This window comes from Myotis brandtii, unplaced genomic scaffold (genome assembly GCF_000412655.1).
Source record: "Myotis brandtii unplaced genomic scaffold, ASM41265v1 scaffold8, whole genome shotgun sequence".
NCBI classification, from domain to species: Eukaryota; Metazoa; Chordata; class Mammalia; order Chiroptera; family Vespertilionidae; genus Myotis; species Myotis brandtii.
This window is the reverse complement of record NW_005371219.1, coordinates 6,009,722-6,035,222: the sequence shown is the minus strand read 5'-3', so window position 1 is coordinate 6,035,222 and position 25,501 is coordinate 6,009,722. Positions and strand designations below refer to the sequence as shown.

The following is a 25,501-nucleotide window of genomic DNA, read 5'->3' as shown; positions in this document are numbered from 1 at the left end:
AACCACGAAGGCATGCTTCAGAGAGCGTCCTCATTAACATTCCAGGTCCCCCTTCCCTGTCAGCGATAAACAAGCCCTGCATCAATGGCCTCCTTCCTTCCAGACTTACAAATGAGTGGCTCAGTTCCACATTTTGCTGCCGATCCAGGTGCCCAGGCGGACAATGTGGGGCTAAGAAGCACGTGGGATAAACTAAAAATAGAACAGCAGTTTGGACGCATACCAGAGCAGCTACTTCATCTCAACTTGCTTTGCACACTAAGCCTAATGGGATCCATCAGGCATGAGTTCTCTCTCCCTCCCACTCTCTCCCTCTGTCCCTCTCCTCCGTCTCCCCAGCTGCCATCAGAGCCTTCCTGGTGAAGGGAGCAAAGAGAGGTCAGGCAAGGGACAAGAAATGTGTGTCCTTAAGGTTTTAGTTTGCAAGACCTGGGAGATCTGGGGGCTGCAGTTATTCCTTCCATATGCATGTGTCTAGAAAACAGCAGGCAGGCCCAGAACACGGTCACCTGTGCCCAGGTACACTTCGCTCCAAGACTTTCACTGTTTAGCAAAGGCTCAAATATCAGTTCCTTAAACACCGGGGAGGTGTGCCCTAGACCCACACTCGTACACTCCTTAAAAGTTAGAGAACTAAACTACACTGTGTGTTCCTCTTACAGCCTGTGTGGCTGGAGACTAAGAATTTGGGAGCAAGTGCACAATCACAGATGGAGGGGCTGTGGCACACATGGGTGAGCCAGCAGCAGGTGACTGCCCAGGGTCTGTGGAAGCCTCCCACCAAGGGACATGTGATTCTATCGGAAAACCTTTTCCAATAGAAAATGGAACAGATAAGTATGAAGTTAGGCACATGCCATCCTGCCTGGGCACAAGGCCACCCTGATTGCCAGCTGCATTGACTGAACTAGGCTCCTTTGTGTCGTGGATGGGCCTCCTGCAGCTTCCCCACCCAAAGGAGCGGTTGCGAGACCCATATGTGTCTCATTTCTTCATCTGGAAGGTAAAGCAGATGTTCCAAACAGCTATGTATTATTCCAACAAGATGAATAGAACAGATTTCAAAGTAAAAACCTTTTTCAATGTTTTTGTTCTGGAGACTGGCCAGATAAAACTAAAAGAAATTGACCTGACGGGTAGTGGGTTTTGTCTGTAAGCTTCAGGAAGGTGTCAAGGTCTTTTAAATTGTGCCTTCGTTTCATATAATACCGGTATAAGATAAATACGCCAAGCTACCTCGGGAAAAGTCACACGCCATATAATCGGAGCAATAATTACTTCCCCAAAGAATTTCCCACAGAACAAATTGCAACATGATTGCTGAATCCTCCAGCCACCAGAGGACAAAGGGGCATCTTCCCTCAGGCCTCCAATGTTCTTGAGGCTCAGTTTACCTCCGGGAGGTACTGGGTCTGTTGTTGAACAAACCTGCCATCAAACACCAGAAAGCTTTCTACGTTCACCAAGTAAATGTCTGCAGACTGGAAATCGGGATACCTAGGTTCTACTGCCTTAGACAAGCCACGGTTTCTGAGGGCCTCCCTTTTCTCATGCAGAAGACAAAGTGGCAGAGGTACAGGATTTCTGAAGTCTGAAAATTTTATGACAGAAATAAATGATATGAGAATTAAATTGATTTTGGTGCTTTCTTTCCTCCCCCCCGCCCCCCACAAATTCATTCTTTTTTATTGAGTTCTCCATCTCCAGGATGTCTGTGGCAAGCCTGCACGGCCATGGCATACTCAGCCCCACGCTGGGTGCCTTATGTGCCACGCCAGCTCAGCTGGGTTCGGTGAGCCCGAGTGGGGGTGGTGAAGGATTGAGAAATGACAGACAAGAGAAAAAAGCTGGGTCTGGGTGGGACGCTGTCCTCTCTGATGGAGAGCTAGCGACAGCACCACGGACTACAAGCCGTGTCTTTATTTTATAGCCAGATTCCATGAGGCAAAATAAGGGCGTGGTTACAACGTTCTCGTGGGTTTCGAATCTACTCAATTACATGCACCTGAACTCTATCAAGCCCACATCACTCAGGCACGTGGGGCCACATGTTCGGATTCAAGCTTACAACTATAGCTGTTGGCTATAAATGTGCTGGGAGGGCTCTGCCCTCCAAGCTGGGACTTGCACGTGGCCATGAGAGGACTGTGCCCTCTCATTAGTCTGAGGCTTGAACCTGTCCAAACACTGTGGCCGCTCTCCACAAATGTCTATTTGGTTCGTTTTTAAAGTTTCAACCTCTATAGTAAGTACTCGTTTTGTTCACTGGTTTTTATTTCTGAGTTCATCAAACTGCCTCTCTGTCTTTCTTGTATTGTAACTCGGAGTTTTTTTTGCAGAACTGTGATCTTGAATTCTGTCATTCAAATCACACATTTCCATGTCTTTAGAAGTTTATTTTCTGGAGATTTTTTCTTTTCTTTCTGAGCTGCCTCATTACTTTGGCTATTTGTGGTGTTTGGTGGATTCCTTCTCTGTCCACCTATGTATGAGTGACAAGTGTTTTTAGTTCCTACACTGCTCTGGCTTTCAGATCTCTGTGACTTTGGTGTTTTCTTTCTTCCGGCCTGGGTTTTTGTTTATTTGGTCAGTGGGCTCATAGAGAGCTAGTTATCTTGAAATATAGTGCATAATTCTTCAGGATGAGCAGCGTTTCTACTGTGTGAAATTTTCCCACACTCTAACCTTATCTTTTCAGTTGCCCCTAGGAGGTGGGTCTCCCTGATTCTTCTTGGTTCATTGAGAAGAAACAGAAAGATTCTGTGTTTTGAGAGGCTCTTTCTGGATCATTTCCCAATAATCATAGGACTTTGTAACCCATTGGCAAAGGTGAGGGTGACAATGGGTTGTTGGGCAAAGTGGATGAGGTGGTTGATGGAATAGCTTAGGTTAAGAAGAATGGGCAGCAAGGCATCATGAAACAATGTCTGGAATGTTCAAAACAGAGATTTGTTTAATAGGAAAAAAGAAAAGGCTTATCAACTATAGTAATTTTTTCTGAGCACTGAGCTGAGAAATAGCTAGTCTGATACTTTGTAGCCATGGACCGAGATGTCTTTGAACAATATAGAAGTTAAACTAAACAGGCAGACATTTTGAAACCAGTCACTGAAATTAAAAATCGTATTTTAAATTTTGTTAGTCACTAAATATTAGACAAGAACCTAACCTTGCATTCTGCACATCTCATCCCTAAAGTCAGTATAGGTCTGAATAAAGCTGAGGCTAAGGGATTATTTTTACAGTCCGCCATAACCCACCTCCATCCCCCAAATATCTACAGATGAATGCAAAAGGACCAGGATAATGTCTAAATAAATCAAGTGCTAACCTTAGTGCCAGTGCTCAAAAATTGTTGTTAAAATTCCTTTGATGTTTGTGGTCATCAGATTGCATAGAAACTTCAGGGGTCAAACTTTCATCACTTGGCCAGGTGTTGTATGTGCGTGTGCACGCATGCGCATGCTTTTTTTTCTTTTTTTTTTCCTGCTACCAGTGCAACCAGCTGCAACAGTTTAATGACTATTTGTGGAACACCAGGGACCTTCCCTCATCATTCACCTGGGGTAGGAATAGTGGCTGAGCACTCGGGACCGGTCTCTGAAGGGTGGGAGGGCTAATAACATCACATTATTAAACCTTTGCTAACTAGAAACATTCAGAGTACTAATTGCTGATGCCATTCTATTTATAACCATGTATAATCCTTAATGATGTTACTCCGCCTGGGCAAAAAAGATAACAAGAGAGAAAGAAGACTTGAAGATTGTGTTTGGGGTGTTTTACATATTTGGAGTTAATCAAACAAGTAAGTCCACCTGACCGGTATGGCTCAGTTGGTTGAGCATCGTCACGTGCACCAAAAAGCAGTCGGTTGGATTCCCAGAGGCAACCTATCGATGTTTCTCTCTCACATTGATGTTTCTCTCTCTCCTTCTCCCGAAAATCAATAATTTTAACATATTTAAAACAAAATGAAACAAAAACACCCCAAACCAAGTAAGTCAGTTCTACCAGGTCTCAAAGGCTTTGAAGCTAAAGGTATTTGTCATTGAGTCTTACAAATGAGTATTTAAGGTATACTAGCTTTTCTTTTCCTTAAAAAAAAAACACCCAAACGTAAAGTCATTCATCTTACTCAGTAGACATCAAGGTTATAATGTAAATAAAACTAGTGCTTTTTGCATTTCATTAGCAAAGTTCATTATTTATAGTTGATAAGTATTGTTTTTGCTATGGTGACACATAAAGTTGAACTATCTCATAGTTTAAGAGGTTAGGCAGACAGATAAGGGAAGAAATAGCTGAAAAGTCTTCATATTGGATTACTCATCTTGGGCCATTATTAAAGTTATTCCACCTTGTTCTATATAGGATATATATTTTGTTTATTCTTTTTTGTAGACAAAAGGAACAAGATATATTTTTCCCTAAAATTATGAATGTGAGGGTATTGTTTAAAAAAATAAGAAAATGTCTCTGTTAAGAAAATGTAATTTCATCCCCTGGGAGAATATAATTATGAAAATGAAAACTTAGTTATTCTTGAACAGAGTATTTAGAATTTAGGTCTTAGACCTTAAACCTTTTAGGGTCATTAGAAATACTTTTTGGTCCATGTCATTTTATAAACTAGTCCCCGGAGTTTCAGAAAAGTGAAAGGACTTGCTTAAGGTCACACAGCTAGTTCGTGATAGCACCGAGATTGGAACACATCTCCCAAACCCCAATTCTAGCCTGCACTGTACACCCTGTCACTTCATATAACACACAAATATTTTTACATATATATTAAGACCCTAAGAACTATGATTCTGTTTAGAATCACGGTCATGTGTAGTACAAAGTTGTTTTGTTTAAAAGTTCTACTGCAAGAATAAAGTTTTCACGATTATGTTAAAGGGATTGTTTATCTGGCTTGAATCTTTTAATATAGTCTGTTACATCTGTCTAATATTATATCTAAGAAGCTTTATTGATGGTCCTTGAAGCAGCTGCCCATATTATTATACATTTATATATCTTTGAGATAAGGGAAACACAATGTTACAAAAGAGTAAATGTTTTATTATTTGTACATGAATCCTTTTGGTCCGAGGCCACACAAGCATCTGGCTAACACATAAAAGTGGCCATAAGCAATGGGAGGGTGTTTGTGGTCATTTACATGTGGTCACTTATATGAGCTCCTTGCTAAGCAGTGAGAGGCCCAGAATGGACGAGTCAGACTGTTCGGAGGAACAGGCAGTGGGGATGAGAAGCAGGGAATGCAGAGCAGCCCCGCCTCCATTCCAAAGACAGGGTCTGCGGAGGTCTCAGGAGGAAGAATAGGCTGCAAAACAGGTTTTCTGGGGTTGGAGGGCCCCTCAGGGAGGGACTGAACACAAACAGCTGTGAATGCTGCCAGCCAGCCTCAGCTAGAGGAGTGCCTGCCAGAACAGGGTCCAGATGTGGCCCGGCCCCAGTGAGCTGCGGCTGGGGTGTCACAAGGGCACCACCTGAAGCGTGGGCAGAGGCCCCCGGGGGGGAGCCACGTACTCTTCCTCTCTGAGCAGCCGCAGCAGGATGTTTTTTTTATTCTTGGGCCAGCTGTAGACGTGAGTGTTCTGTAGCCAGGTGGGCACATGCTCCTATGGAGAGAGAATGACAGGAGCAAAGGCCATTAGAGAAAAACCTGGATTCCAGATCCCAGGCTTGGTTCCCAAACATCTATGGCTTTCCCTTCTGGGGCATTTCCTACCAAGCCATCCTGGGAGCTGCAGTGTTTTGCTTTTGGAAGGGGTTAGCATGTGACGTGCTCTTGGCTTCGGGTGCAAGCTGCATATCTCATTATGGAAACCACATGTGCACAGCATTTTCTGTCAGTCTCCCAGGCTACCTGCCCTTTGCATTTCAATGTGCTTTTCACCACCCTCACATAAAAGGGGTAGGACTGAGGTCATGCAGAGTGATTCGAATTCCCCTGTGATTTTGTAAGAAGTATGCCAAGACTTAATCTAATTCATTATCCTTTCACTCCAGCCACAGGTCCGGCCTGCAGTAGAAGGATCCCAGCAGACCTCCATTAGCAGGCAAAGGCAGAAACTGAGCCGGGGGTTGTGGGGTGCAGTTTCAGACTACCCTCAAGGAGTGGGCATTCTGTTGGGGACAGACAGAGACTGAATAAGTAAAAACATCTCGTGTGTTCGATGGGGATACATGCTGTAGAGAAAAATAAAACAGAGAAAGGGGATAAGCAGTGCTGGGGCCAGGATGAATGGTTTTTTAATTTTAAACAGGGTGTTTAGAAAAGAGCGGAGGGAGAAAGCTTTATAGAGACCTGAGTCCAGGCGGATAGAAGAGTGCGCCTGGCTGGTTCAAGGAGCAACTCAGTGTGGCTAGAGAAGAGCGAGTGAGAGAGAGGAGGTGAGGGTCCGGAAGTGGAGGGGGCTGTGTCACAGAGAGCCTTGCAGGTTTTTCTCTGAGGAGATGGCAGGCCTTTGGGGACGGCAGGATGAGCTGAGAAGCAGCACCTGCCGTGTGTCAGGCATCATGCTGGGTATTGATGACACCCAAATGAAAAAGACACAGGTACTGCCTTGAAGAGTTAATAGTCTTATGAGGGAGTCAAAGTATAAAGAAAAAGAAACTGTTTTCTAGGCAACGGCATACCCAGGGGTCAGGTGGTGGGAGCAATCTGCCCTGAGCACAGGCAACAAAGGGATTGTTTGAAGAAGTTTTAAAAACATTAATAAAACCAACTGAAAGTTGGTCAGCTTTTTCCATCACCCTGCTCCAGTAATTCTAAACAGTGACTCCCAGTGCCTTTACCCCAACCACACACCACGAATCAAGGTCAGCACAGGGGAAGAGAGATCAGGAGAGGCTGGAGAGGCTGGGTAACATGAGCATAAGCAGGAGTTCACTAGACAGACAAGTCAGGGAAGGGCACTGCTAGTAGAGGGAACAGAAAGTGCAAAGGCACAGAAAATGAAAGCATGTGTGCGTGGGAGGGCATGCTCAAAGAGTCCAGTTTGACCAAAGCACAGAATCATCTGCACATGGTGATAGGGAAGGCTGAGCATGTGGGCACAGGCCTGTCGAAGGGGCCTCACATGTCACACTAAGAAAGGTGGAGATGATCTTGTAGTCTGTAGGAAACCACTATGAAACTTTTGAGCTGGAGAGAGACCAGAGCTACATTCTGGGTGTCCCTCTTTGATGGCAGAGCAGAGGATGGCTGATACAGGGTCAAAGTGGAGACAGGGAGACCAGTAAGGAGATCTTGCAGTGAGAGCCTGGGCAAGGGGTGGAAAGGCAGGCTATTGTGCAGGCTGTGAACTGTGCAACCCTGGGTTCCCATTCACATAAACTGGGCCCTCCCTCATCCCGAAGTCTCAATGCAGTCCTGGCATCCAGGAGTGCAGCTGGGCCTGAGCTCAGGGTGCAGCAGTCTCGCTTTCAAGACTTTACCACCTCACTGCCTTCCCTTTGCCGAGGCTTGGCCTCAGGTGTGTTTTGCCCCCATCCCCCAAACCTGCTGGCAAGCCCTTCTGGTGCAAAAGCCCTCCTATGAACCACAGCAAAGTTCACTTTGATAATTGTGTAGATTTAATTCCTGTATTCTACAGCTTTGAGAGCTGAACTGTGTGCCACAAAATACTTCCGTGGAACAGCCAGCAAAAAAGTACACATCTTGACTTTTATGTACAAGAGATAAGAAGTATCAGATGAACAGTCTCTTTTTGGCTCATAAGTTAAAACACAAACTACCTCTTTGTGTGTAATAGCTGTTCAAACAATTAGGACAGCGATGGCCTATCAGATAACACTCTCTTCATGCTGCTGAACTGAGTGGTGCTACTTGCTGATCTTTCTAACACTGTTCTTTAAGGAGTGATAGAGTTGACTAGGTTTTCCACTTAAAATCCCAGATAGCAAACATAGCTTGAATTCTGAGGGTATTTTTGTTTGTTGCTTACCTTCTTAGCATTTGGGAAGAGCACAGGGATGAATCTGAAATTCATACTTCCTTGTTTTATAAACTCGATCTGCATCTGGAAGAGAACAAATTCAAGGTTTAATTTCAGGAACGAGGATGAGGAGTTAATGTACAGTACCCACAATCATGCAAGCCCACAGTGCCTTTATTCTGATTTCCTTGAGTGCCTCACCCTTATAATTTGAAGCTCTCCCCATTACACATCTATGCCATTTCCTCATTCACCAATCACTTATTGAAGGCCTAATCAGCGTCACGCTCTGTGCTAGACTTTGTTTTAAGGATTAGGATTGGGGTCTGCTGAGCTGGTTGGCGTCAGCTCACAAAAGGCAGATGTGTGCCTCTTCCCAGTTCTGTGTTCAGTGTCTTCACATTGGTAGCTTGAAATTGGCCATCGTGCGAGTAGTTATACCACAGAAATGGGAAGATGCTATGAATCAGGGTTTTGTGTGTGTGTGTTTTTTTTGGGGGGGGTGGGTTAAGGGTGAACCAGCTTACCAGAATACCGCTGATACAAACAAACCCTATCGGCACAAAGCCAGCAGTTTTGTGAGCAGTCAGAAGGTAAATTACCAACCACAGTGCAGTGTGGAAAGTGTGAACAAATTGCTGTGGAAGCCCCAGATGGGGGCCATCCATTCTACATCAGTTACAAGGACAGTTACAAGGGAGGTGTCATTTGGATGCTGGAAGAAGAATGTGGTCAGGCAGGGGGAGAGGGGAAGGACGTTCTCAGCATAGAAGAGGGCCTGAGCAAATGCCCAGCTGTGGCAGCAGTCAGTGGGTTGGGACCGGCAGGTAATGCCCTGCAGCTAGAGCACAGGATGGGCTTGGAGGTGAGGAAGGCAGGCTGGGGGGGTCAGTTGTGAAGAGGTCTGACTTCCAAGCCGTAGGCTGCCCACACCAGTTCCCATTTGTCCTGACACTGCAGTGGCCCAAGGAGCTTTAGCTCCAGAGCTCCATCAAAACCAGAATTTTCAAACTGAGAGGAGTCAGAGTCTTCCAAATCCTGTGACCAGCACCAACTTTGCAGGCTTCTGATGACAAGGAGAAGAGGAATTATGCGTTCCAACTATTTCATCTTCCAATTGATTTTTATTACGGAGGAGTCTTTGTCGTGCATGGAATAAAAACAGAACCGAGAGGGACGTGCCAGTGGCGATGGCTCGTTACTGAATTCACCAAAGAAACCCCTCCTAAACTCACACTCGTCCACACTCATGCTTATTTGCATACACGCCCAATCACACAACACACAAATCATCCACAAGGTGTTTTCTCAGAACCATCTCCCACTGAGAATCAGACGACGCCAAAAGCATGTTTTAAAGTGACCAAAGCACTGCACCCCTCAAAGCACCAGCCATATCAGTGCAGACACGTGAGAGGAAGGGCAGAGTTTACTCGTTAAGAGTTAAGCACTGGGAGCAGTTCCTGACTCCCAGGGCACTGGACACTGTAAACTTGTTCACCGGGCTGCTCCGCCTGTGGAGGGGCCACCGGCAGGAGTGCATGTTTTTCGCCCATATTTCCAGATACTGGCTTTGTGTGCAGTCCTGGCTCTATGACTCAGCCCCTCCTGGGCACCTCTTCACACCCTCTGTCCGGGAGTTTGCTGCTGCCTGGAGGGGACCAGGAAGGCTGCCAGGCGGGCAGAAGGCACGACTGCCTCTGGCCTCTTCAGCCTCTTCCTTGATGAGGGAGGGCCCAGGACATCGTTGCCCAAGACACTGAGTGTGATAATCTGGCTCGTAGCTGGGCGGTCGGATAAGCTCCGGGCTGAGCCATGTTCCTGCCCGGCACTGTAGCACTCCAGCAGAGCTCCACAGGTTTCCTCGGGACCTCGCAGGACCTGGAGCCCTTCCCACACACCAGCTGTCCGCTCGGGACTGCCCGGTTCCTAGAGATGCAGACAGGACATTGAGTGCTAGGAGGCCACGCAGACAAGTAGCAGCAGACAGCCAAGGGGTGGCAGCTCCCAGGCCAGCCATGACCTTTCAGGGCAGAAACGATACTTCTCTGGGCCCTGCCCGTGGGCTGTCAGACCCGGAGAGAATGGAGCAGGAGGGAGACGTGCCCTCTGACTCCTCGGCCTTACTCTGTGACCGCACCACCTTGCCTTGGTGTTTACTTTGAGTTGGTTCTAAGTTCAAGTATGTGCCGGGCACTTGGTAGAAGAGGTGACAGAGACCCTGAAGACCCAGATGGGGAACACCCACCTACCCTGCCTGTTTCCTGTGCTCCTGATCCGCAGGACAGACCTGATTTAAGTCAGCGTCCCCAGAGGTAAAGCTGCAAGGCTCCTGCCGGCCTGCCTGCCTACTGCCTTGTGCTGCTCACCCGTTCCATCGGGACCACTTCTGCTTCCTGCCCATCCTCCTGGCCTCGTCAGTGCCCATTCCAGGTGCTTGCCCCCTGGGGAATGTTAGGACTGAGATGGGGCTTACAGGTTCTAGTCTAGTGATCTTCAAGCCTTTTTAAATCTCAGAATCTTTGGTAAACAAACAAGCCGGAGAAAGGCAGACAAGCTGTGTCTGAGGTGGGGTGAGAGGCCCAGAACACCCACACCCCCAGCACATATGAGCACGCAGTAGGGACTATGGGAGCACCTGACATCCTGGTCAAGCATGTCGAGTCTGGCATCCTGGTCAAGTGTGACTGTCTGCACAGTATCTCTGTAACTGCTGAAAGCAGGAAGACTGCTCGCCCATAAAACAGCCAGTTCTAAAGCTGGGTGTTATTTTCCATCAGAACGTTCCATCAGATGCTGAGTAAGTTAACTCCCTATAAATGTCTCCCCCTGGTTTTGGTTTGACCAGACCCCACAGTTCATGAGCGATGAAGAATAGAGACATGGAGGCACAGAGAGGTTTGAGCAGTTGGCCCATGGTCACACAACCTACACGTGAGGAAGCTGATTTTGAACCAACCGCACGAGTCCTTTTCGCCAGGCTACTCTGCCTCTGTGAAAAGGTGGGGGACAGGATATGACACCCCACAGGAGCCCCGCCCCTCACTGCCCCGCCTGTCGATCCTCCTAGGCCCGTGGTCGGCAAACTGCGGCTCGCGAGCCACATGTGGCTCTTTGGCCCCTTGAGTGTGGCTCTTCCTAAGCCTTAGGAGTACCCTAATTAAGTTAATAACAATGTACCTACCTATATAGTTTAAGTTTAAAATATTTGGCTCTCAAAAAAGAAATATCAGTCATTGTACTGTTGATATTTGGCTCTGCTGACTAATGAGTTTGCCGACCACTGACCTAGGCCTTCACACTTGGTAAACAATCAAACCAGCAGAGCTCTGATTCCAGAATCGTGGAACTTAGATCACGGATCCCTCTGCCCTTGTTACTGACAAAAGCACTGAGTCTCAGAGGAGTGCTGAACTGCCCAAGGCCCCAAAGGTAGCAGCCCCCCACTCTTTTGCCTGGGCTTCTTCACCGGCATCACGCCTTCGCTTGGTCTCTAGTGAGGGACAGGCCTTCACAGAAGAAAGAGCCCGTCTCCAGCACTGGCGAGGTGCTGCGGGCCGTCACCACTCACCATGCGATGGATGTACTTAGTATGTAAGCCGTGCTCATCCTCGTCCAGCTGCGACTCAGCGCCTTCCACATCCTGTTTGTATTTGGGGCTGATTGCTACGATTATCATCACTGTCTTCTGTTAATGAGAGGGAGAAAGCATGTTTATGAAAGTGTAACGTGCGGTCCATTTGGTGAAGGCAGGCTGGAACCCGGCCAGCAGGGCTGTGTGCATTGTCTGACACAGTGGGGGTGGAGGGCTGGGCTCATTCTCCGTGAAAGCACTGGCCCCGCTCAGGCAGACGGCTGTCTCCCTGCTCCCCTCTGCCTCCCGCCCGGCTCCCTGCACACACCCAGAGCAAGTGGCTCTGCGTGGAGCTCTCCTAAATGGATGCGGTTTTGCCCACCACTTTCCACAGCCATCACTAACCCATGGCTAATGAAAGCCCCAACCACTAAGTGATCTGCATCTTGGTGGAAAGACTCTGCAGCCCCAACGATGAAACGCCCTCCCTCCTGCAGCCGATCGAAGCTGCCAGTGACTGCGCCCTGACTGCCCTGCTGGTGGCAGGGCCCGTGAGCAGGAGGACCAGACCTTCCACACAAAGCAGATGCCAGGCTGCACACAAAAGGAAAAGCCAAAAGCTCCAGCCTGCTGAGACCTCCCCACCCGCTCTCTCCCCCAAAGCAGCAGCTAAAGCGCCCACAGGGACATGCTGGCAGCAATCAATTTCTATCTTGTTGAAGCACAAAGTGCCAGGAAAGCTCTTCAGCCCAGCCCTGCACAACACTTGGGGTGGTCTTGGATTAAATTGAATTCTGCCTCTCCCTCCCCACTCCCGCCTTCATTTCCTCCTTCCCTCTTCTGGTCAGAAAATTGTTTGTTCTGATTGTTATCAACCACCTGTGTCTGGTTGGACTGTTATTTCCTGCCTGTGCCTGTCCAGGAGGGCGACCCCATCCTTCCTCTCCAAGTCTTTGCACGGCTGCCAACAAGGGAGGCTTTGTTGGGACTTTCTCGGCTTTGGACTTGGTGGGTGTGCCAGAGCTTCTTTCATAAAATAACTTCACAAGCTAATTGTCTTTCTCACCAGAAAATAAACTCAGGATTTTGAAATGTACTTACATCTCTAAGGTAGCGTTCCATCCACTTAATGATATCAATGCCTCGGATTCTATCCTCAAAAATGTCAATCTGCAAGGAAAGATGTGGGAAGCAGCTCTTAATGAGAAGCTTTATCTAGATGCACAGCAAGAGAAAACACGAGACTATATGCATTTAAAATAGAAAAAGTTACTCATGCTTTTTGCAGGGAGGAACGTGTAAGTCTAAAGAAAATACAATTTAAAAATAATGTTCCCTATTTCAATATTAGTAGGCATTGAACTATTTAATACCCATAATTAGGGTATACAGGCATGCATCAAAATGTGTCTTTGCCTACACATAATTATGTTTTAAAAACCTGAGAGACATGGGCAACAAGTTGGATGTAAGCCAATAACACACAAACCAACTATATATATATGATTCTGGAACATTTTAATGGCTACATGGTGTGCAAGTATTGAGATATAAATGTGGTGCTTTACTTGCATTAGCCAGGTCATCATTACTGTATTATGTCCAGCTTCAATCTATATGTTTAAAAATGATTGCATGAAACTTGGATCAAATCCAAGGAATAGTCACAAAAACAATTACTAAGATGGTGGGAAATGGTTTATGATGAAAATCAAGAAGTAGACCTCTTGGGTCTTGAAAAGACATATAAAGTCCCTGAAGGAGTATTGGAAGGGGAGAAAAATTAGTTGTCTTCTGTTTTACCGTAGCCTGAATGTCAGGCTGTTCTTGGGCTCAGACCTGTCCTATAGCCAGAGGGTAGTGAGTGTGTACAAGGTGCTCTTGATTGGAAGGAGGATTATGTGCTGGAATGGGTGACTCAGGTCCAGTGTCCTGAGGAGGTGTTAGTTGATTCAGCCACACCACTTGCTCCCAGATCAGTTGTCTTAAATGTCATTTCACTATTTAGGACGGATGGGGTCAGCAAGCTGTCCATGGCATCTACAATCTAGTCTCACCTCTCTCCTCCCCAAGTGCCCTGCCCTGGCACTGTACCGAAAAGCACAGTGCTAGCCCCCTGCTCTCTGAGTCCTCCCCACACACCGACTTCCTCCTCCTCACCTCACCAAACTCTACCCCACTGTGACACACACATTATCGTAACATTCTTTCATTTACTAAATGTCTCATTTATTTCTTCAACCTGGTCCCAAGCTTCCTAGAACGAGATAATGCTTCATGTTCACCAAACTGGCAGATACATATGGTACATAATGTGAGCTCAGAATATGTTTCTTTACTGATGGCACATTAAAAATGACCATTTGCTGCTTTAAAATGTCTGCTGTCCAATGACTTACATTAAGTAATCTTGAGAAAGCTTTTGTGACTCTCTGTTACTGTGTCAGCAATCCATTTCTGTTCTACAGGACAGAAGCCCCATAATGTTGGGGCTGAGAATAGACGGACAACTTGGCTCCACTCTTGGTTCTATGATTGGCTTCTGCACTTCCCACTTGCATGAGTTTGGAAACATTACTAAAATTCTCTAAGTTTTATTACCTTCATTTGTAATAGGTGGTTAATAAATGTACTTCCTAGTGTGGTTGTGAGGATTAAAATGAGTTAACATGGATAAGGCATATCATAGTGCCAGGTGTGATGTAAATACTCAATAAATGATGATAATGATTATCCCAGCACCTAAATTATTCCCTGCTGTGAGCTGGACATTCCAGGAGGCACAATGTACTGGCTATCTTCCATTTGTCTCTCCAGATCTCTGCCAAAGTCCACAGCTCTGTCAGGCCAACTTCTCCACATGGCCGCTGTTTCGGGCCAAATTGTACCCTCTCCCCCCCAGATCATGTTGAAGTCTTAACCCCCAGTGCCTCGGAATGTGAATGTGTTTGGAGATAGGGGTTTTAAAGAGGTAATCAAGGTAAATGAGGTCACATGGGTGGTCTTTGGTCCAATATGACTGTCGTCGTTACCGGAGGAGAATAGGACACAGAGAAAGACAGAAGGAGATGGCCACTACAGGCCAAGGAAGAAGCCTCAGCATGAAATCAATCCCGCTGACACCTTGAGCTTGAACTTCTAGCCTCCAGAACTTCGAGGAAGTAAATATCTGTTGTTTAAGCCTCCCAGTCTGTGGCACTTTCCCTAAAGCAGCCCTAGCAAACCACTACAGCCGTCCTTGCTCAGGTTGCTATAACCACTGCTCCTTGCCTCTTTAGACCTAGGGGTGGTAGCAAGTCCCTGCTTTTGCTGTCCCAGGATATTCCCAAGACAGTCCCTTTAAAAAACTCTCCTTAAATTACCCATGAAGCTTTCTCACCACTGAGGAGGTCTTAGTGCATCAGTCTAGTAGTGAGCCGCCAGGACTGGGCTCGTGACTCTACCACAGGGCTTCGCAGAGGTGAGGTCAAGGAGAGATTTAAATTCTGCCTCAGCAGCCTCTGGTTGTTTAGGTCACAAAAACCTGTCCTCTTCTCCCAGGGCAATCCATATGCTTATTTGGAAATGACCAAAAGTAAGACCTTTTCTGACATGTTGGCCTTATGTCCTGTAATTTGACTTTATGTCACGGTTGCCACAGCACTTGCTTATTCCAGAAATGAGAAATTGAAATGTTGGTCTCTAATATAGTCATGAAGTTGGAGTGTATAAATTGTATGCTTTTTTAAACTTTCAAACACTTGTATTTTTTTAAAAAATCATAGAATAGAGAAAAAATTCAAGTAAAAAGCCTTGTTAAATGATGTCAGATAATCTTGCAAATGGACATTTTTATTTACTAAGTGTTCCCTCTTTATCCGGCAACCTTCCTATCCTTAGACATTCCCCTTAGTTTTTTGCCACACTCTAGAATTCACTGTCACTGCATACCCAGAGCAGGCCTCGGGGAGGAAAAGAAGTGGCCTCAGTGTTTGAGGAAAGCCAGCCTTCCACGTAGGCTCCTGTGATGTTTTATTTACTGTCAAGAAAAGCTTCCATGGCTTGAAGCGGTGGCAAGGCACTACAGGGGGACTTGAGGAGCGTGTGCTTCCTGAGATTTCTCGGGCCAAGATCACAGTGGACCGCAGGGCTGGGTTGCCTCCCTCCCTTAGAACCAGACCAGCCAAGAACCTGGCCCTGCGGTAGAAGCATCGCCGCGGCAGCTGTGCACGGCGGGGGACCCAGGCTGCAGGCTTCTGCCTCAAACCCCCCAGCACAACAAAGGACCCTGTAAAGTAAGCGGGGGAAGCCTGCCGCCTCCTGCAACAGGAAGCACAACCAAAGCGGGTGAAAGAGGGCAAAGGGACAAAGTGCAGCAAGAGGCTGGCGTTTCCTTCAGGCCAGGGGTCAGCTGCGTCTGGGCTCGGCATTAACACCCTTCGGGCTGCTCAGAGGTTCTCGCAGGGAAGACATGCTGGAGACTTTAAAATCCAGAAAATAATTACCTAAATTCATAAGCATTTAGTTCATAGTCACGTAAATCAGATCATTTAGTTTAAAACATCGGCAGCTATTTATCATTTGTCTCCTTTTGTGCTTTTCTTTTCCCGTACTCACTTTAATTGTTCAGTCTCCTCTTTGGATACAATACTTACTGCAGTTTGAAAGCCATTTACCAGCAAAAAGTTCACGAATTTCACCACCTCCATGGCTGTGTCCACAGAATAAGTGATAAAGACTTTCCCTAAGAGAGATTTTTCACATTTATTAGAAACTAGTCAAAGAATACGTGTATTATGAACAATACATGTAAATTGTATGCAATGTCTTTTGTTCTTCTAGAATAATAAAGGGAAACCTCTGGGTGGGGGTTGGTCTAAGGGTCTATGCCTGCAGCAGTGTGGACTGCTGTCCTCAGGACATAGGTCGCAGGCCCAAAGGAGCAGGGGGTCTGTCCCAGGGCGTGCAGACTGCTCATGGTGCGTGGAAAGCAGAGGCACAGGGGAGAGCGCGGGCAGGCTGAGCCAAGCCGAGGAGGTCTTCTGAAAAACCACATGATGCATTAACAGAAAATCCGTCACCCAGAACCTGCATGTCCTTAAAATCAGGACGCCACCTGGTTTCTTAGAGACACTTGGCACTGTGCCTAAGGAATGACTCTCACAGCAGGCCAAGAAGCTGAGTCTTGCTATGGGGCCACCCTGTGGTGTCCTCCTTTGATCTTGTGATGCTCTCTGCTGCCTTGAACTCTTGCTTGACAAGAGCAAGTGAGGGGAGAGGGAAAATGTTCCCTCTCCCTCCTTCCTCCCCATCCCCTCAGTGGTGGGGGAAAGGCCAGGAAGTTGGAGTAGACTAAAGCACAACTCAGAAATGTTAGTAAAATCTCAGTAGCTTGAAGGAGAGTCACTGCCTCTAGGCGGTCCAGCTCTCGGCCTCCCTCGCGCCTCCCTAGGTCAGCCTAGGGCGGCAGACAGTATTGTGCCTACACACTTGGCCCAGGCAGCGTGAGAACCAGTGTTTTCTCAGGCTTACGCCTTGGGGAAATTATCTGGCTAGCGCGTTAATATGAGAGATGAACAATCTCTCTGTGTTGGTTTCTAGTCTGGAATGAACCCGCTATATCTCAGGAAGCCCCTGGGGCAGAGGGTGGAGAAGAAAGTGGAGCTGGAGAGAAAATATGAGTCTTTTATATTAATCTATGCTTAGGCTCTTGTTTTCTGAAACCCGCCTCTCAAATGGAAGTGTGTACAATGGTCATATTGGCTCTTTTAAGCAGCCAGGTATATTGATGGCACTCAATTTCTTTTCTTCTCAACACTTTATATTCAACAAATTCCTATGTAATAATTTTAGGACTCCCTTTATGAATTATGGTAAAACAAATATGATCTACAGACTGACACCAGGCCTATATCCTATGCAGGGTAGCATCCATGCTCCAGAAATGCTCAAAATTATAATGTAAGACTTTAAGGAGATTAAACATGTTTTTTTGAATGAAAAACAACACTGGATCATTGTATTAGAGATCGTTCAACTTCTAAAGGACTAAAGAGCATAGATCCCCAATAGGAATTAGTACCAATGCAAAAGGCTTAATTTTCAAGCTTGGTTCAAAGAAGTGCCTAGATTTAGACAGGACTTCCTAGAATTACCTGAGCTTCCTTAGCAAGCACAGCAGGATATAACAATTTCACAAATAGTGGCTGTTTTCCTAAGATTCGTGGAACTTACTGTCCTGACTGACCTTAATATGAGGACATTTTGGTGATATTTCAACATTTTTTGTTTCTGACTGCAAAATGTGGAAAAAGAATTATCACCTGACTCGTAGTCAAATATTTCTTTTAAAAAAAAAGCCTTAGTTTGCATTTGGTTGTAAGGCAGCATGGAGAATGTGAGACTGCTTTTTTCCCAATAAGACTGCTCATTCCTACAGGAAACGACCTCGTTCTTGATGGCTGCTGCTAATTTATGGTGAGAAGTTAGGTTCCTGGCCAATACCACGTGGGCATCCAATCAACTTACTCAGGGACAAGTCCCCTCAAGAGCATCATTTAGAAGAAGGAAAAAGCAGCGGGGTTATTTGTTGTTGGAGTGAATGGTTAAGAAAACCTAGTGATAAGCACTTTGTGAGTACCTCTGGTAGTGTGGGAATCACCAAACACACACATACAAAATGTCGGTCACTTTCTTAGCAAAAAGCAAAAAAGTAAATTTTATTTACTTGAGAAATATCCAAGATAATGGATGAATAATCATGAAATACTCTCAAAGTGTAAGACCGGAGAAGGAGGAGGAGGAGGGAGAGGAGGAGGAGGAGAAACCATTGCAAACAACTTACGTAATTCTTCTGGTAAATTGCTTATTTTCAGAGTTCCTCTGGCTGGAGGGTTACTAGGGGGTCTAGGGACAGCAGCTGGAGACGGAGCCTGGGGACCCTGTGGTCTCAGTTCGTCAGGACACTCCAAGGACTCCTCAGGAGCTCCAGCTCGTTTCGGTGGCTGGTTATACGGCTGGTCCCTGGGAAGGAATACATGTACAACAATAAAATTTTCATTTTCAACAAAGGTGCACCTTGAGGAACAGGAAGGCTTTAAGAACTATGGGAAGATACCAGTGAGCTATCTTTCTCCTCTGCTTCCAGTTCTTTTCTGAGCCAGAGGGACAAGGGTTGCTCATGAAGTTTCGGTCAATAAGCTATAGGGCAGGTTACCATTTGTAAGGGCCTGTGCTAGGAGTCGCATAAGGGAAGCAGAATTTGATTTCTTGATTCAAGGACTGTCTAATTGGGAAGATGAGTCTCATGCACAGGGCTGAGGAGGTCACCAGTAAAACATAATATAATGGTGGTGCAAGGTTGGTGTTACAGGCATTCTGATAAAAAGGACTTTTAGCTCATGATAGATAACATCTGATTACGTATCAAAAAGTAGAAAAGGCCATGTAGCTTTAAAAGTATTAATGTTGTTAACATAGGGATGAAAATCTGATCCTGAAGATCCTTTCAGAAAGTTTCTACCACTTGGTTTTGGTTGCCAATATTCCCACAAACATTCTGCTGAGAAGAACCATCAGACACACTCATGTGAGATTTGGAAGCAGAGGAAATGCAGGTTGTGCTTCTGCTATACTCCTGTGGCTTGTGCTCTGCAGTGTCAAGGCCAGGGCATGGGCCTCCGGTGTGGCCAGTGCAGATCTAGCGGGCACTGAACGCATCAGTAGCTGCAGTGCTGGCGGCTACCTGGTTCTGGATTGTACTGTGCAGTGTGGCCATGAGTGGAGAGCTCCACAGCGACGGTCTGGTTCTCTGCCTCTCTGACCCTCACACTGGAAGCAGCCCCTTTGGTGTCCTGGTCTGCGGTGTTGCTCTGGTGTCATTCCTGGAAGCCCAGCCTAAAGTTTGCTCCTTCAACCCAATAATGTTGTAAGCACCCAGTCCCAAGGTAAAGCCCTTCTGCTTAAAGTTGCTAGAGTTGTTTTCTGTAACTGAATCCTAACTGATAAGGGGACTAAGTTTTTTCCCTTTAAAAAAGCTCTGATTCAAATGTTAACATTTAAAAATCGAGGTAGTGGGAACATATATGTTTCTATTTGTTTTGTGTTTGAGATTATTTTAAAATTTTAAAAATATTTTGATTACAAAATCTATGTGTATATGCCATTTTTTATATGGCTTATTGCTTATGTTTTCATATTTTTACCTAAAAGAGTAAAATATGCAAGAGACTTTATACAATAGGATTTTAAAGAAAATGACACAGAATCCAAACTATACTATATTTCTAAAATATGAATATTTGAGGAAGTTGTTTTTATTCATCCAGAGAAAAATTCTTATAAAATATGCCTTCATCTAATGGGAATCTAATTCCATATCCCTTTTGCATTAAATAACTTTATGCCCAAAGTTGTTTGGTTGTTATAAAAGACAAATGCTCATCTAATACAGAAATCTTAAGGCCTCTCTGCCCAGAATGTTTTTGCCTTGTATCTTTACAGATCAACTTCTTGCTATTCAGGGCTCAGAGGCTCAGATATCACCCCTTCACCCAGTTGCCCTACCCTACCCTACCCCCACCCATTTTACTTTCTCCATAGCACTTAGCATGTGTTTGTGGAAGTAAGCATGATTGTTGTCAACTTCTTGTCTGCCTTCCCTCCTAGCATCCTGTGAAAGCATGGCCTGTGTCTGTTTGCCATCACGTCTCCAAGGCCTTAAACTTCAATGTAAAAACAAAATCATGAAGAATAATGACAGAGTAAACGTTCTGTATTAATGTTCTCTTTCAAATTATCTGGAAGAGGAGAATTAGCTTCATTACCTAGGCTTATGCTCCATGACCCCAGAACAGCAATGTTAAATCTTTTTCATCTCGCCCTAACTGGTTTGGCTCAGTGGATAGAGCGTCAGCCTGCAGACTGGAAGGTCCCAGGTTCGATTCCAGTCAAGGGCATGTACCTTGGTTGCGGGCACATCCCCAGTCGGAGGTGTGCAGGAGGCAGCTGATCAATGTTTCTCTCCCATCGATGTTTCTAACTCTCTATCCCTCTCCCTTCCTCTCTGTAAAAAATCAATAAAATATCTTTTAAAAAAATCTTTTTCATCTTATGGCACACATAAACTAATTACTAAAATTCTGCAGTGATCTGACAGAAAAATTGTATAATTTTGATTCATTCACACTGGACAGCTATTATTGTGTTGCTTGTTGTTGGTTTATTTGACAATCTAAAGGAAAAGAAGTCTGTGCCCCTGTAAATAGTCAGGTTGTGCATGTTTTAAAAACTCTTGCGGCACACTGGTTGAAAACCGCTGCCCTAAAATGATCAAATAAATCCAACGAGACCATAGCAGGCTTAAATCGATGTTAGAAAAGCAATTACTCTGTGCTATATTTGCAATTCTTCTATAAATCTAAAATTATTTCAAAATAAATGTTTATTTTAGAAATTATTATTCTTCCCCTAATCAACACCAAATATGTTTCATAAAGATGCTTAAATTTTGTTTTCCTTAGAATTTTAGATATTTCTTCTGCCAGAGGGCTTGTAGCTTTAAAAGCTACATTTTACATTTTACTTAATACTGTTATTTGAACTGAAGGTAAAAGAAGCAAGTGTGACTTAGCATCTTAGGAGCCTTTCTTTCAAGAAATTTTGAACAGTCATCAGTGGCTTTATATGTCTGGTAAAGAGATTCTTGTCAACCAGCTTCCGCTTCCTTCTGACCTGAAAAGTCTGTGTGGGGCGTTCCACTGTGTGGCTTGGCCACTAACCTGGGTAGTAAACCAACAGAGTTTTATGCTCTCGATTGCATTGACAGCATTTTTTTTCATTTTAAAACTGTCTGCAAGTTGGTTCTGTAATACTCACTGATATCTCAGGAGCCCTGGGGAGAAATGGTCTCTTTGTGCGGGCCTCTCTTCTTGGTCCCAGGGGCTGGGATAATTCAGAATGATCTTCTGCACAGGGTGCGGGCCTCGCACGCTGGCTCCAGGTAGGGGCTGTCCAGGTAGAGCCGGTTGGATCACTTGCTGGTAGGCTGCTCGAGGGTAGTCCTGGCCGTCTGTGGGAGAAGACAGCCAAGAGAACAGGGAAGACTGACTCTAGTCCCTTCGTGTGAAAGGAGAGGTAAGCTCAGTGCAATTTTTTGTCTTGATACCAACTGAGGGTTCCAGATATCAGTTACCACCTCTGTAACGTTTGTCATATTTTTGTACAGTCATTTACTTGATAGTTTTCATTAAATTGAGTCATTGTGGTTTTGTTTTCCAAAATAAAAACATCTGTGAAATCATGAGTCTGATGCTCTAGTTGGAAAATGCAAAGCAACATCCAGGCCCCCATTTTAATAAGTTACTTAGGATAATCCAACCATGAAAAACCTCCCCGACATCACCAGAACCCAGAGCCAGGAGAAACTGTCCCCATAATAGATAAAGAATCACTACTCTTTCCTTTTCTTTCCCCAAGTGGACACACACACACACACACACACACACACACATACCACTTTCTCTTACCAAGAAATAAATGAATGAAAACTTGGCTCATATCTCTGGGAAGGAGCCAACCAGTTGGCAATACCACCCAACTTTCTTGGTCGTTTCGTGCTAAAGCCTACGTGCACTTGAGGCCAGGGCAGTTAGAAGAGGGCAGGGCTCAGCACAGCCAGGGCTGGCAGTGACTTAAGTGAATGTGTAACCTCGGAGAAAGTTGGTCCCAGCCCAGCCTAGGAGCAGCAAGTCTCAAGGGAAGAAGGGCAGCCTGTCCAGGTGGGAGAAGAGCACGGAAGGCCAGAAGAGGGATGCAGGGAACCCAGTACAGGTGAGAGAGGAAAGCTCTGAGGGAACTGCCCAGGCCCAAAGGGGCTCAAGTGTGGGAAATCTGAGAGGTGAGGATGTGCCCAGCCTCTGAGGAGACTGGAGAGAGCTACATGGGTAACCCTGCAAAATTAACCATGAACGCCTCCTGTGAGCCAAGCATTGCGACCTCTGCCCTAGTAAGAAGTTGGATATCTAGGAGGCATAGCAAGTTAGGGTAAGAAGGAACCTGTTTCTCAGAATATATGAATATATATCTTTATTCATTTTCTGATAATAAAAGTAATAATCGAGTTTTCCCACTGTAGGTAGGATACATGCAGGGATGTAAAGTGAAATCAAATTTGCAAGCAAGCAATACAGTAACAGACAAGGTAGGTTGGAACCAGAATGTAGAGGGTAAGAATGTGGCTAATGACTGAATTCCTAGTTCAGTAGGTAGTCAGACGCCATTCAAGTTTCCAGGGGAACATCCAGGGGAATAATGTCCTCAAATACGGAAAAGAAGACAAACAACCTGTGTGTTCACTAGTGTGGCTCCCTTCAGGTCTCCGCTGTCTGGATGCAGCAAACTTGCCTGTGTGGCCCTGGAAATGTGCCCAAGCCAGTCACTCGTGGTCAGATTCCCTGGATTCAATCTGTTGTCTGCTTTGACCTGTGACACTAGCAGGTCCTTCCTGTCATGTGTTCTCTGGCAAAAGTGACTATTCTCCTCCAACCCAGGTTGTCTCCTGGCCCTGACTTTACCCTACAATTGTTTAGGACTGGTCACGACATTAGGGGCTTAAGAAAGAGGAATAGGATTAAAGGGTCTATCCCAGCCTCCAGCTGATAAAGGAGACCATGATTTGAGAGCATCTCTAAGAATGGGGAGATGGGACTACAGAGACCCCTGTGTTCTAGGACAAGATACACTAGGCAGATTTTGCTTTTACAGCTTCCCTGGGCAGGTCAGATATATTCCAGGGGTCCAGATGGCCAGTTGGAGTTTTAGGCCAACAGGGAGGTCACGACTGCTGCTCCTTTCCCCAGCTAGAGAAAGCATCCCTGCGATCAGGCCACCAGGCAGAAGCCTGCCCTGCTTGTAGATGAATCTGGCATGAATGGACCATTTACAAAACCAGCTGTAGGTACAACCAGGCTGTCCAGAGATCCCATTGCACTTAAAATCCACCCTGCACGATCCGATCCCCGTCCTTCTAGGTCTTATCTCCTATGATGCTCTCACATGCTCACCAAGCCCCAACTACCATCATGGCCATCATTCATCTTAAACACCCCAAGCTTGTCCCCACCTTTGGACCTTGAGTTGGCATCCTCTCTGCCCAGAATGTTTTTGCCTTGTATCTTTACAGATCAACTTCTTGCTATTCAGGGCTCAGAGGCTCAGATATCACCCCTTCACCCAGTTGCCCTACCCTACCCTACCCCCACCCATTTTACTTTCTCCATAGCACTTAGCATGTGTTTGTGGAAGTAAGCATGATTGTTGTCAACTTCTTGTCTGCCTTCCCTCCTAGCATCCTGTGAAAGCATGGCCTGTGTCTGTTTGCCATCACGTCTCCAAGCACAGTGCTGGCACCAGGAGATGCTCAATAAATGAATGAATGAAGACTAAGCAGTTACAAAGCCAACTCCACACACATACACACACACACACACACACTGAAAGGGAAGCCATTCACCCTCTGCCTGCTAGGTCTTGGGTAATCTAGATCAGCGGTTGCCAACTGGTGGTCTGCGGACCACTGGTGGTCCATGAGGTCCGTAAGGTTGGTGACCACTGATCTAGATCACTCTCATTAGCTGTCTTTTTTTGTGTGTGTGTGTGTCTCTCTCTGAAAGTAGGAAGAAGAAAGACAAGGTAAAAAAAGAAAAATTGCCCAGCTGGCGTGAATCAGTGGTTAAGCTGTTCGATTCCCTAGTCAGAGCACATGCCGGGTTGTGGGCTCGATCCCCAGTGTGGGGTGCACAGGAGGCAGCCGATCAATGATTCTCTCTCATCATCAATGTTTCTGTCTCTCTCTCCCTCTCCCTTTCTCTCTGAAGTCAATAAAAATATTAAAAACAAAAAGAAGAGAAACTTTGTTAGTGGGCTTGAACATTTTTAATATTTGAAATAATGTTTGCTTCTAATATCCATTAATAAGTAGCTAATAATGTTTTATTTGCTTTAAAAGGACTACCCAGCTCTAATCATAAGGCTTGTTTCTTTTCCAGAAGGCGGATGTTAGTGCTGTTAATCAAAAGCTTTGAATCCAGGTCATATGATCTCTAACAGATTATTTCCCGCACAACACGTTTTTGTCTCATAGCAACAAATCTTATCATTAAAATCACCAAGGCATGTGGGCTAAGTGTTTGATTAGCTGTAACTTTCATTTCTGAAATGGCCACCTACGGTAAAAACTTAAACTGGTTTATGTGAGCAGACAAAATGATCCACCTCATCTAGTTTTTAAATTAGGGTACTGACAGAACAGTCCTTCATGCTGCCCTTTGATTATTTAAAACAAAGAAATATTGAATATGAGAGGGAATAGCAAATACAAGCTTTCCCTCTTGTAAGTGGAATTTGGTTTTGTCTGGAATTTGGCTGGTTGTATAGGAAAGTTGCTAAATAAAAACTATGCTTAGTAGATAGATGAATATCTTTCATTGCTCAAATTTTGATAATATTGTTTTACTATTTTGACAGAGGCTTACTAGTTTAGGTGAGTACTATATATATAATAACGGCTAACATTTATTGAGTACTTGATACATGCCAAGCACTGTTCTAAGTTCTTTGTTCAGGATTATAGAGTTCAATTTTCTGTTTTCCTAATGAAGTTTAACTTAGAATCAAATCCAAATTCCTTACGATGGCCCTTGCATCCATCATTGTCTAGCATATCAAGTCTCTCCCTGCTCACGCCGCTGCAGCCCTGCTTTCGGTACCTTAGCAAGCGCCTACTTCCTTGACCTTCTCATCCTTTAGGTTTCAACTCAAATGTGTCCTTCTCAAAAAAAAAAATTCTTGCCATCCTGTCTATTAATGTCTCTTCTAACACCTGGTTATTTCCCTCATAGCACTTACACTTATTTTATTTGCTGATTTCTATTATTTATCTATCTCCCCAGTAGACTGTGGAAGACAAGCCCATGTGTTGTAGTTACCAATGTACACT

The 25,501-nt window shown here is 45.3% G+C and overlaps 1 protein-coding gene across 7 annotated transcripts in view; it reads right to left on the bottom strand.

Moving 5' to 3' along the window:
• Positions 1 to 5,046: 5,046 nt before the first annotated feature.
• TRAF3IP2 (TRAF3 interacting protein 2) overlaps positions 5,047 to 25,501 on the bottom strand; it is a 39,061-nt gene continuing 18,606 nt past the window's right edge. For 3 of the 7 annotated variants that reach the window (XM_014531321.1, XM_005883742.2, XM_014531322.1), the window contains 7 exons: positions 21,382 to 21,574; positions 18,350 to 18,528; positions 16,161 to 16,249; positions 12,628 to 12,696; positions 11,524 to 11,640; positions 7,962 to 8,036; positions 5,047 to 5,630 (listed from right to left, as the gene is read on the bottom strand). In XM_014531321.1, the coding sequence (XP_014386807.1) occupies positions 5,484 to 5,630; positions 7,962 to 8,036; positions 11,524 to 11,640; positions 12,628 to 12,696; positions 16,161 to 16,249; positions 18,350 to 18,528; positions 21,382 to 21,574 (869 nt within the window). In that variant the 3' untranslated portion in view covers positions 5,047 to 5,483. Of the gene's footprint in view, positions 5,631 to 7,961; positions 8,037 to 11,523; positions 11,641 to 12,627; positions 12,697 to 13,329; positions 14,866 to 16,160; positions 16,250 to 18,349; positions 18,529 to 21,381; positions 21,575 to 25,501 lie in introns of those variants that run through there. The other 4 variants (XM_014531320.1, XM_014531324.1, XM_014531323.1 and 1 more) reach the window with 4 other exon arrangements.